Source organism: Chanodichthys erythropterus, chromosome 17 (assembly GCF_024489055.1).
Source record: "Chanodichthys erythropterus isolate Z2021 chromosome 17, ASM2448905v1, whole genome shotgun sequence".
Taxonomy (NCBI): Eukaryota; Metazoa; Chordata; class Actinopteri; order Cypriniformes; family Xenocyprididae; genus Chanodichthys; species Chanodichthys erythropterus.
This window is the reverse complement of record NC_090237.1, coordinates 40444230-40456727: the sequence shown is the minus strand read 5'-3', so window position 1 is coordinate 40456727 and position 12498 is coordinate 40444230. Positions and strand designations below refer to the sequence as shown.

The 12498-nt window shown below is 38.3% G+C and overlaps 1 protein-coding gene across 1 annotated transcript; it reads left to right on the top strand.

The window, feature by feature from the left end:
- The first annotated feature begins 3935 nt into the window (after positions 1-3935).
- neu4 (sialidase 4) lies at positions 3936-11910 on the top strand. The gene is made up of 4 exons (XM_067366423.1): positions 3936-4027; positions 7547-7759; positions 7859-8114; positions 11048-11910. Exons 2-4 carry the CDS (start codon positions 7559-7561, stop codon positions 11908-11910), a joined length of 1320 nt encoding a protein of 439 aa, XP_067222524.1. The 5' UTR covers positions 3936-4027; positions 7547-7558.
- Positions 11911-12498: the final 588 nt, after the last annotated feature.

Below are 12498 nucleotides of genomic sequence, written 5' to 3'. Positions count from 1 at the left end.
AACAACAATGTCGGATTATTTCGAAGTTGAGATGGAAAGCTTTTAGCCCTACCACGGTACTTCCACCTACGTCACGCGTGACCTTTCCAACATGATTACGTAATGTGTGGAGTACTAATAATAACAAAACTGAAATATTAATGATTGGTTCTGCTACCTCAGTCAAAAGGATAGACCTGTCCTTTGAAATTGACGGGGTTCATGTTAAGCCTTCTTCCTCTGTCCGTAATCTTGGTGTCTTATTTGACTCATATCTATCTTTTGCCTCTCATATTTCTTCTGTCGTCAAAAACTCTTTCTTCCATCTTCGTAATATTGCACATCTTCGATTTTCTCTAACTCTAGCTGATGCTAAAATCATAATTCATGCATTAATCACATCACGTCTGGATTATTGCAATGCTCTATTTCTTGGTCTGCCCAAAAAACCCATAGCAAGGTTACAGTATGTTCAAAACTCAGCAGCAAGAGTTCTCACCTCCACCAGGCACTCTGCTCACATTACTCCTCTACTGCATGATCTTCACTGGCTACCTGTGGCATCATGTATTCAATTTAAGATGTTACTTCTAACGTTTAAGGCATTGAATGGTCTTGCACCTCCATATCTGACCTACTCCAATCCTACTCTCCTGCCCGGTCCCTCAGATCATCTGAACTTGGTCTTTTATCCATTCCTCGTTTTCGGCTGTCCACTGTAGGTGGTAGGTCATTTAGTGTTATTGCTCCTAAATTATGGAATTCCCTACCCCTTGCACTCCGTAACGTATCATCTCTGTCTGCCTTCAAAACTCATCAAATATCTTTTCAATATGCATTTTGGATAATGTGGGTATTTGTTCCCTTATGTGTTTGTATTGTGTTTGTGGATGTGCAAATGTATGGTATAGCTCTATGTGAAGCGACCTTGAGCTATGGAAAGGTGCTATATAAATAAAACTTCTTCTTCTTCTTCTTCTTCTTCTCTTTTTTGCTCTTCTTCAAGCTGCAGTCCGTAAGTTTTCCCTCTTTGTCGCCATCTCTGTTCAAAACCAGCAATTGCAGTTATCTGTGGAATCCTCATGTTTACGTGCGTTGAGCATCGGCACGACTCCACAGTGCGGATGAATCTAATGTTTGCTGTCAGTCACCACAATGGTGTGGATACTGTACTTCTGAATCATAGATTGTAGTCTTGGAAGTATGAACAAAATAAGAATTTTCACTGGAAAATGTCATCTGAACAAGTAAGTCTGCCACTTTTCTTCTGGTCAACTGAGAAAAAAAGTATTACAATAAATCGTGCTAAGAATGGTGATTAAATCTAACGATCGCTTAGCTCAGATCACATCAAATGGTGCAAATTATTTTCATTGTCAAACTTTTTTCTCAAATTGTTCGATCAACATCGGCATTGCATGACTGCGTATTTAGTGTGTATTAGTGTTACCTGTTGATTTCAATTTCTGTAGCCACTTCGCAGTCTGACGTCTTTTGCTTTTGACTACGGTGGGTGAATCTCCAGTTGTCAATGATGATTGTCATTTGGATCGTTCTGGATTACAATCCACCATCAAAATGATGTGTAATTATTGCGGCTGCTGTGAGTAAACACTATAAATGGTCCATCACCTGCAGCACCCTCACTTGTGATATAGCCTACTACCCGGGAGTCCTTCTTTATGTAAACAGACATGCTGTAATGACACAAAGACGAATGGCTGCATGCTCAAATTTCCAGCAGAAACCCCGCTCTTATTATAAAACATTATCACAAGCTCACCGTAGTGAATCGGGCTAAGGTAAGGAGATACACTGGCTGGTTATTTACTTGCTCAAAAATTTATTTTGGATCATTTTTAACCTAAAAAGTTATGGACTGCAGCTTTAATATGTGTATAATTTCTCCCTAATATTCTTGTTTTGAATGTTATCTTGTATATGAATTAGTTAGCCCTTCTGAAGACTCGCTTCAATGTGTGAGGCCTGAAGTGCCCTTGATGCCACAAAAGTTCCTAATTTAATATGTGATAGGCCGAAGAGAATAGCTCGCCTTGATGAGGACACTACTAAATATTATGTTTTCACTCAACTCAATCCAGTCTTGGTGTTCGGTGGCGAATCCAGTGATGATCTGCCTGTTGAACAGTTTAGCGAAATCAGCAAAAATCTGGATGTGCTGAGTGAGCGTGTTATAGAGTGTAAAGTGTTTTTGTAGTTATAAAATAGGCTAATACTGTTTTGATATGTTTGCTCTTTGCAATGGTTACTGTTTTTTATAGTGTTGTTTTTGGTGAATTGCATTTAAACTACCATAAATTGCATTAACATTGAATTGTATTAAAACTACCACTGCCAGTGAAAAATAAATATATCAAAATGTACATTTATTTTATGCTAAGTATACTACAAATACATTTACATATTTATGTACTTAATATAAATAACCTGCAATTGTACTTTTGGTATACTAAACTGATATACTTAGCAGGGACGTGCACAGGGGGGTTGCTCAGGTTGCCCGGGCAACTGCCCATATGCCCTTCTCGACTCACGTTGCCCTTCCGAGGTGGAAAAAAATAAATAAAAAAATCGTACAATGGATGCAGAATTTCACTTAGGCCTAGATTAAATAAATAAATACATAAAAAAAAAATCACAAAGCCTCATTCACTTCCATATTCGGGCACCCGTCCGAAAGTGAAAGTCAGTAGGGGAAGGGCAAACTCTGTTTACGAGGCTGCAGCGCTGCACGCGACCGGCACCTGAGCTGAGCCTGCATGAGCGGCACTAGAAGGAGATTGTCACGGTTGTCGGGTGAGACGACTTAACGTTGTCGGAAAGGTGAGTAAGGTTATAATCGTTAATGAAAACGAACGAAAAAACGAAAAGTAGGTGGGGAAAAACATCGTCGTTAACTGAAATAAAAATAAAAACGAGGCATTACAAAAAAACGATAACTAACCAAAACTGTAATGTGTGTTTGGCAAAACTAACTAAAATAAAATAAAATTATAGATTAAATGTCCTTAGTTTTCGTCTTTGTCAATGTCTTTCTTAGAGCAAACGTTCAGCTTCATTTCATTTCCCTGCGTCTCTCACTCACGCGCAGGGGCGTAGGAACCACTTTGACATTGGGGGGGACATTTTGGCCATTATGAATCAACGTCCATCTCGCCACCATAATAGTAACATACAGTATGGTGACGTCACGTGGTACGACATATATGAAATAACAGCAAAATAAATAAACAAAATCATCTGTTTATCATCTGTTCATCTGTTTAATTTATCTATTTATTATTACACAAATATTGAAGTTGGGAAACATAAAAGTGTACAAGCCCCCCTGCAATTGCGGGCAGAAAGGAAAGGGGCACTTTACAAGGCAAATATTTGATTTGTAACCCCAAAAAAATACAAAAACACAACAGTCACATACGGCTTTGGATATAGGCACTTGGAACTAGAACTATCATTATTATCTATATCAATAACATTTTATTAAAAAGTTTATAATGTCATGCCTCGTATCCATAATTCAGTTTTAAAAAGCTTGTTAATTTAAACCGCTTGACTGAGACTAATTTACCTCATACAAAGTCGAGTCGTTCAAAGCTGGTGCGCACCAATAACGTATTTGAATGTTCGTAGTGTAATGTTGACTTCTCTCTACCAATCAGATGCTCCGAGTCCGACTATAGGTGAAAAGTGAAGAATATGAAGCTGGTGATTGGCGAATGGTGATTATTCAAACATGAATGAAATCACTCTGGGTTTGACTGACAAAACCGAATATCTTCTTCGTCGCGTATTCAAAATAAAAGTTCAAAATGTACAGTTTTTGTTCCTGCGGTGTATAGGCTAATTTTTGGGTGGGACACATGCAGAATTTTCCAATATTGAGGGGGACACGTCCCCCCCGTCCCCCCCGGTTCCTACGCCAGTGCTCACGCGTCTCTCTCACATACTCGCGCGCGCACAGCTTCTCCCCTCCGTGCACACCGCGCCTCCATGAGAACGAGTGTTGGAAGCAAGTTCGCGAAAGGTTGGTATCTCGTGAAAACCTTTACACAATCACACATTAAAAAGTGGTATAAAAATATTTTTAATTATAATATAATTTTGTCAGTGTGTTAATGTCGACCCGAGAAGCGATTGCTACTTTAGAAAGTTAACTAGACGCAAGTTTGAGGTATAAATGCACTTGGGTTGTCGATGTCAAAACACTATTTAAGCTGTGATTCAAGTAAGGAATAATTGACGACGGGCCGTTGAATTATTATTAGGGTTGGTAGGGGAGTGCCCTTTTTTTAGGTCAGAGCAACTGCCCCTCAAAATTCCTGTGCACGTCCCTGATACTTAGGTTCTGAAACTACTAATTTTCTGACTCAATGCACTTGAGTTATCCAGATATAGTGCTGAGGTCCAACTAAAGCTATACTGAAGATATACTTGAGTATATTTGATTGTGCTAAAGTGGAACTATCTCAAGAATAGTTTAGATACTCTTTAAATATCTTGCATTTAGCATACAGTGAACATATTATTCTTACTAATAGTGATATTAAAACACATTTTAGGCTTAATATTAAAGGTGCCCTAGAACATTTTTCAAAAGATGTAATATAAGTCTAAGGTGTTCACTGAATGTGTCTGTGAAGTTTCAGCTCAAAATACCCCATAGATTTATTTTTATTCATTTTTTTAACTGCCTATTGTGGGGCATCATTATAAATGAGCCGATTCAGGGCTACTGGCCCTTTAATTCTCGTGCTCCCCGCCCACAGAGCTCGCGCTTGCCTTAAACAGTGCATAAACAAAGTTCACACAGCTAATATAAGCCTCAAATGGATCTTTACAAAGTGTTCGTCATGCATGCGTCGGATTATGTGAGTATTGTATACTGTTATATTGTTTACATTTGATTCTTAATGAATTTGAGGCTATGCTCCATGGCTAACAGGTAGTGCTACACTGTTGGAGAGATTTATAAAGAATGAAGTTGTGTTTATGAATTATACAGACTGCAAGTGTTTAAAAAATAAAAATAGCGACGGCTCTTGTCTCTGTGAATACAGTAAGAAACGATGGTAACTTTAACCACATTTAACAGTACATTAGCAACATGCTAACGAAACATTTAGAAAGACAATTTACAAATATGACTAAAAATATCATTTTATCATGGATCATGTCAGTTATTATCCCTCCATCTGCCATTTTTCACTATTATCCTTGCTTGCTTACCTAGTCTGATGATTCAGCTGTGCACTGATCCAGCCGTTAATACTGGCTGCCCTTGTGTAATGCCTTGAACATGGGCTGGCATATGCAAATATTGGGGGCGTACATATTAATGATCCCGACTGTTACGTAACAGTCAGTGTTATGTTGAGATTCACCTGTTCTTCGGAGGTCTTTTAAACAAATGAGATTTATATAAGAAGGAGGAAACAATGGAGTTTGAGACTCACTGTATGTCATTTCCATGTACTGAACTCTTGTTATTTGACTATGCCAAGATAAATTCAATATTTCATTCCAGGGCACCTTTAAGAAATTTCCATTGTGTACTAAAGAAGTACTGCAAATAAAGTTGTAAATTAAAAATAAACATAAATTATATCAGTCTATATCAAGCGATATGTCAGTACATGTGTTAATGGATTTGTAATATACAAACTAAATGTATTTTAAATACAGTCTTATGGGTGTAGAACGACATGAGGGTGAGTAATTAATGACAGAAATTTTATTTTTGTGTGAACTAACCCTTTAATCACTCTGTAAAACTGCGTAATATCATTGCTCCTGCTGCACCCATGGTATGGCAGCAAAGTTCCTTGATTATTACGCCGGAATGGGAGTATAGTTCCTATCGGCCTAGAAAATCACAACTTTTCATTTTCCGTCAGTCTTAATACACAATGTAACTACAGAAGAATCAAGTTTTAAATAGGTAAAATATTGAAACTCTTTGGGCATTTTTGAGCGAGATGCTAACGGTCTAATCAGATTCAATGAACTATGCTAAGCTATGCTAAGAGTGGTACCGCCAGACCCGGATATCGGCTGAATGGATTAAAAAACTGTCAAACTGTAAGGGAATTAGAAAATGAGCCTATTTTCAAAAAAAGTGGAGTGTTCCTTTAAGGAGAAAATACTCAGCAATGTGAATTTGCATATGGTTTGTCTTAAAGCATATTAAAAACACCACACAGACATATAAACAACATAAAAAAATTGATTTTCACCACAGGGGGACTTTAACATTATTGTTATTATGTTTGTAATTAGTTTCATTGTATTATTGTAAAGCGCCTTTGAACAATCTTGTAATTATATGGTGCTGCTATATAAATGAAGTGACAAAGTGACAAGAAACTGACAACCATATTTTGCAGCGTTATGAATGTGGCCCTATAGCCAACCAACCCGTCTCCCCAAATAAAACAAAACATCCCAGGCTGAATAAATGTACAGATGCAGTCTTGGATTGGCTTTTATTTTTCAATCTGTCTGCTTCACTCTGCTGACAAGTCAAGCCCACTTCTAGGTCAATGCACAAACAGCGAACATGGCACTGAATGGATCACCATCTAATAGACAAGTCTGTGCTATATAGTGCACTTGTCACAGGCTAACACGCTCATTTTCACACACTTGCACCCTCTTGATCTCACACATCCTCTTATGTAACCCTCATCATCTCACGACACTGCTCTTGTGTATCCTGCCTGTTTGCTGTAAGTACCCTTTTTGTCCTCCAGTATTTATTGATTTCTTTTAGCTAAATGGTTTGTTACGTTCTTTTAAATGTTTTTGAGAAATTGAATGTTTAACACAAGTCTGTGCTCATCCACAACAGAAAGTGGATTTTGTAGACACGAGTGTGTTTTTGTCCTCATAATAGGAGACAGTCATTTTCTGTTTATTTACTGGAATTATTACAGCAATATTAAGAATTATCACAGCTCGTTCCTATGCAATGTTGTGCTTGTGTATTTCATAATAACTATGGTTGTGATGAACAAACTGTTGTGAAGAAAGAACCATTACAAAGCTTGGCAGGCTTCGCTTTTCAGCTGTGAGTTGAGTTAAAAGCCAGAATAAGCCTTTTGTAAAAATGCTGACGTGAACCTGGCTTTCTGTTGCACTGTCCAACTGTCTTTCTTTTAACACAATAGTCTCCACTGACTGTCACAATTTCTGCATGTATTCTGTGTGCATCTGCACTTTTCTATATCACCAAGTAACTTTACTTCCTTAAAAGTTGGAAGGTTTTTCTTTGTTTAAATGAATGACTGTACAACTTCAGGTCATTAGTGAAACAGTAGGAGATATTCAGCAGAATGTCCTAGCCGCTCTTTTCCATATTATGAAAATCCGATGGCAAGCAGGAGCTGTCAAGCACAAAAAAGCAAGTGTAAGCCACCATGCACTGAACAACATCTCCTAAACGCTTCTGCATATTGGTGATGTGATAATCATGACTTCACTGTTTGTTTTTAGTCATGTTGCATTTGAGTTTGAATTGGTGAATTGGTGCATTTTTTCTTTCTAGTTATGTGAGGCTATGGGGTCTCAGTACTTCCCAGCACGATCCGTGCTTTTCCAAAAGGAGCCGAGTGGTGTTACGTACCGTGTGCCTGCTTTGATCTACATTCCTCGTTCCAGCTGTTTCTTGGCCTTCTGTGAGGAGAGACTGACTCCGGCAGACGCTCAAGCACATCTGCTGGTCATGCGCAAAGGCACTTTTTATAAAAACTATGTGGAAGTAAGATGCGCTCTAACATATGTTAACACTGTTATAACTATTTAATGTATAGAATATGTTTTTTCATAATCAAAAAAAGCATCTTATTTCTCTCCTCAGTGGAAAGACATGGAGGTGTTGAGTAGCGCTCGACTGGAGGGCTACCGCTCGATGAACCCTTGCCCTGTTTATGATGAGTTTACGGGCACCGTCTTCTTGTTTTTCATCGCTGTTCTGGGTCACACCTCTGAGTCTTACCAGTTAATTACAGGGAAGAACGTGACACGTCTTTGCTATGTGTCTAGCAGTGACCAAGGGGACACCTGGAGCCCTGTTACAGACCTTACCAGGACGCTCATAGGGGACACCATCAAAGGTAAAATCTGATCATATTCCTCTGTCCAGATACGTAAAGATTCATACGTAAAGTGGAACACAACTGGACGGAATTCAATGAATGCCATGCTGGGTGAATTCAACACAATGGCTATGCATTTTGGTTCAATTAATGCTTCACATCTTCATTTTTGGGGGAGATTTACCTTGGTGAGATTCTGGTGATGCCAGTGGTGAAGAAATTAATTTAGTTATTCAAACGTAAGACAACATAAAAAAAAGAGGTACCTCAGTGATTCTCCTCAGCAAATGGCAAATCTATACGCAAATAAATGCTACTTTGCCGCCACCTGCTGGTTATAGTGGTAATTAATGTCTTTTTTATTTTTAAATAAGTGCTTTCTATCAAATGTTGGATTTCCTACATCTTGAAACGTTCGGTTTGACAAATGGGGACAATCTCAGAAGGGTGAACAAATGTTCTTGGTCATCACATTAAAATAACATTTGAAGTGCTGTAGAAATGTTGCATGTGCATGTCTAATGACACAGTGTTTCTTATTCTGTAACATTAGTTAACATTAGTTAAGTACATTAGTACTCAACTAATCATTAGTACATCAACATAACTAATACATTATAAAAAATGTGTTAACTTTAGATAATGCTCTTTGAACTAGCATGAACAAACAATGAACTTCTGTATTTTCATTAACTAACATTAACAAACATTAAAGGTGCCCTAGAATGAAAAATTGAATTTATCTTGGCATAGTTGAATAACAAGAGTTCAGTTCATGGAAATGACATACAGTGAGTTTCAAACTCCATTGTTTCCTCCTCCTGATATAAATCTCATTTGTTTAAAAGACCTCCGAAGAACAGGCGAATCTCAACATAACACCGACTGTTACGTAACAGTCGGGATCATTAATATGTACGCCCCCAATATTTGCATATGCCAGCTCATGTTCAAGGCATTACACAAGGGCAGCCAGTATTAACGTCTGGATCTGTGCACAGCTGAATCATCAGACTAGGTAAGCAAGCAAGAACAATAGCGAAAAATGGCAGATGGAGCAATAATAACTGACATGATCCATGATATCATGATATTTTTAGTGATATTTGTAAATTGTCTTTCTAAATGTTTCGTTAGCATGTTGCTAATGTACTGTTAAATGTGGTTAAAGTTACCATCATACATTCTTACTGTATTCACGGAGACAAGAGCCGTCGCTATTTTCAATTTTAAACACTTGCAGTCTGTATAATTCATAAACACAACTTCATTCTTTATAAATCTCTCCAACAGTGTGTAATGTTAGCTTTAGCCACGGAGCACTATCAAACTCATTCAGAATCAAATGTAAACATCCAAATAAATACTATACTCACATGATCCGATGTATGCATGCAGCATGCATGACGAACATCTTGTAAAGATCCATTTTGAGGGTTATTTTAGCTGTGTAAACTGTGTTTATGCTGTTCAAGGCAAGCGTGAGCTCCGGGGGCGGAGCACGAGATTTAAAGGGGCCGCAACCTATATATCGGTGCATAGTTAATGATGCCCCAAAATATGCAGTTAAAAAAAATCTATAGGGTATTTTGAGATGAAACTTCACAGACACATTCAGGGGACACCTTAGACTTAGATATTACATATTTTAAAAAGAAGTTCTAGGGCACCTTTAAAGGATTAGTCCACTTTTAAATAAACTTTTCCTGATAATTTACTCACCCCAATGTCATCCAAGATGTCCATTTCTTTCTTTCTTCAGTCGAAAAGAAATTAAAGTTTAAAAAAATAAGGGTCTTATCAAGAGAAACAATTATTCATTTTCTAAAAAAAATATTAAAATTTTACATTTTAACCAGAAATGCTCATCTTGAACTAGCTCTCTTCTTCTTCTTCTCTATTAGAATTCCAGCAGTGTAGACGCTGCTAAGTGTATTACTGCCCTCCACAGGTCAAAGTTTTGAACTAATTTTTATATGCAATATATGCTAGTTCAATAGTATAACAATTAGTTTAAACTTTGACACTGCTGGAATTCTAATAGACAAGAAGAGAGCTAGTTCAAGATGAGCATTTATTGCTAAAACTATATAATTTTTCTTTTTTTTTTCAGAAAATGAGCGATGGTTTCACTAGATAAGACCCTTATTTCTCATCTGGGATCGTGTAGAATAAGTTGAAGCTGCAATGAAACCAATTTTGACCTTCAACTGTTTGGTGCCCAGTGAAGTCTACTATATGGAAAAAAATCCTGGAATGTTTTCATCAAAAACTTTAATTTCTTTTCGACTGAAGAAAGAAAGACATGGACATCTTGGATGATATGGGGGTGAGTAAATTATCAGGAAAAGTTTATTTAAAGGTGGACTAATCCTTTAACAAATACAGCAACAAATATATTGTTCATGGTTAGTTCATGTTAGTTAATACATTAACTAATGTTTAACTAATTAACCTTATTGTAAAGTGTTACCTCTTATTCAAACGTATTCATTAGCTTCATCTTTACTGTAATCAATAAAACTGGATTATTGGCAAATTAGGCAAGTGTGATAACTGCAGTAAAATATAAATACAGCATTAAAAGTCAACCATTGATGGTTTTGTGTTGATGTACAGTGAGTACAGAATGAACAGCTAACAGTTCACCGGAAATGCCCCGTGCATATGGTCAATTCACACTGCACGGACAGACACAGACCAATGCAACAGTCACCAGATTACAGCACGTCACTTCCCAGACATCTTAACACAGATTCAGTGTGATCAATAGGCAAAAACAAGCTCTGACAGACGCCATCCGACAAAACCCAACAAAGTCGGTGCAGTGTGAATTGGCCTTTAATTATCACATTTACACTACTATGTTTGATATTTTGCACTAACGTGATATCAGGTTTTAAAATAATAATAGTTTTAAAAGAAACCATTGTGTGTTTTATTGCTGGCAGAGTGGGCCACTTTTGCAGTGGGTCCAGGTCACGGAACCCAATTAAAATCTGGAAGGCTAATAATCCCTGCCTACACCTACCATATTGACTGCAGAAATTGCTTTGGCAGGAAGTGCAAGACTTCGTCACACTTGTTTTGTTTTTATAGTGACACGCATGGAAATGTGTGGCATATTGGAGAAGCACTGTCTGCGCCAGAGAGCGTGGAGTGTCAGATGGTGTCAGTAGATCAGGAAGATGGAGTCAACATTTTGTACTGCAACGCCCGGAGTGTATCAGGTTATCGGGTGCAGGCCGTTAGTTTTGATAATGGAACTGTTTTTCACGACGGCCAGCTGGTGCAGAAACTGGTGGAGCCAAAAAATGGGTGCCATGGCAGTGTGATTGGATTTCCAGCCCCGGTCTACCAGCTCAGCCAATCCCAACACTTTCTGAGACGGTTGAGGTCCAGCTACAGTCCACGAGCAGTCAGCATATCCCCAGCTCTGAGCTCTTCACAGAACTTCCTCCTTCCAACATGGGTTGTATATTCTCACCCCACATGCTCGTATGCCCGCCGTGACCTGGGTGTTTACCTCAGTCTTCTGCCTCGAGACCCAGACAGTTGGTCAGGACCGTGGATCATATATGAAGGCCCTAGTGCGTACTCAGATTTGGCCTATGTTGAGCTGATGTCTGCTGATGCCCCAGCGGTTGCCATTTTTGCCTGCCTTTTTGAGAACGGCACAAAGACGGCTTATGATGAGATTTCCTTCTGCATCTTCACACTGTATGAGCTAATCGACCACCTTCCACACAACAAACAACAAAGAAGAGGGTCAAAGAAGAGGAAAAGAATCTGGGAGTGCTGCGTTGTCTGCTGATTGTATGCGTAACCATTAAAATTGACATGGATTAAAAAGCTGTCTCCCTTTTAAATTATGGGTGTGAATTTTAATCTATCTATCTATCTATCTATCTATCTATCTATCTATCTATCTATCTATCTATCTATCTATCTATCTATCTATCTATAGCTGTGTTTCCACTGCAGGAACTTTCCCATGAATTAGGGAGACTTTAGGGTGGTACTCGGTGTGTTTCCACCACAGGGACCAGGGTCTAAATGAAGTTCTGGGTAAAATTTCCCCCTCAGAAAGTCCCTGTTCTCGAGGTAGTACTTTTTCAAAGTTCAAGAACATTAGGGGGTGGGACTTGGGCACTGAACATGCTGATTGGTTGACTCCATGCAGCATTTTATTTCAACCACCATTTTTTTAAGTCTGTTGCAGTGCGTGCAGTAAGAGTTGTTTGCTATTCAAATAAACAATGGAGTTTAAAAATGATAACTGATGGACCAACAACGAGGTTCAGACTTTATTAAGCTTATATACGGAGGACGAAATCCAGCAGGAACTGGAAAGTCTTGGCGATGGAAAAGCAGACAGCAACAGGTCTGGGGGGGAAAAGTT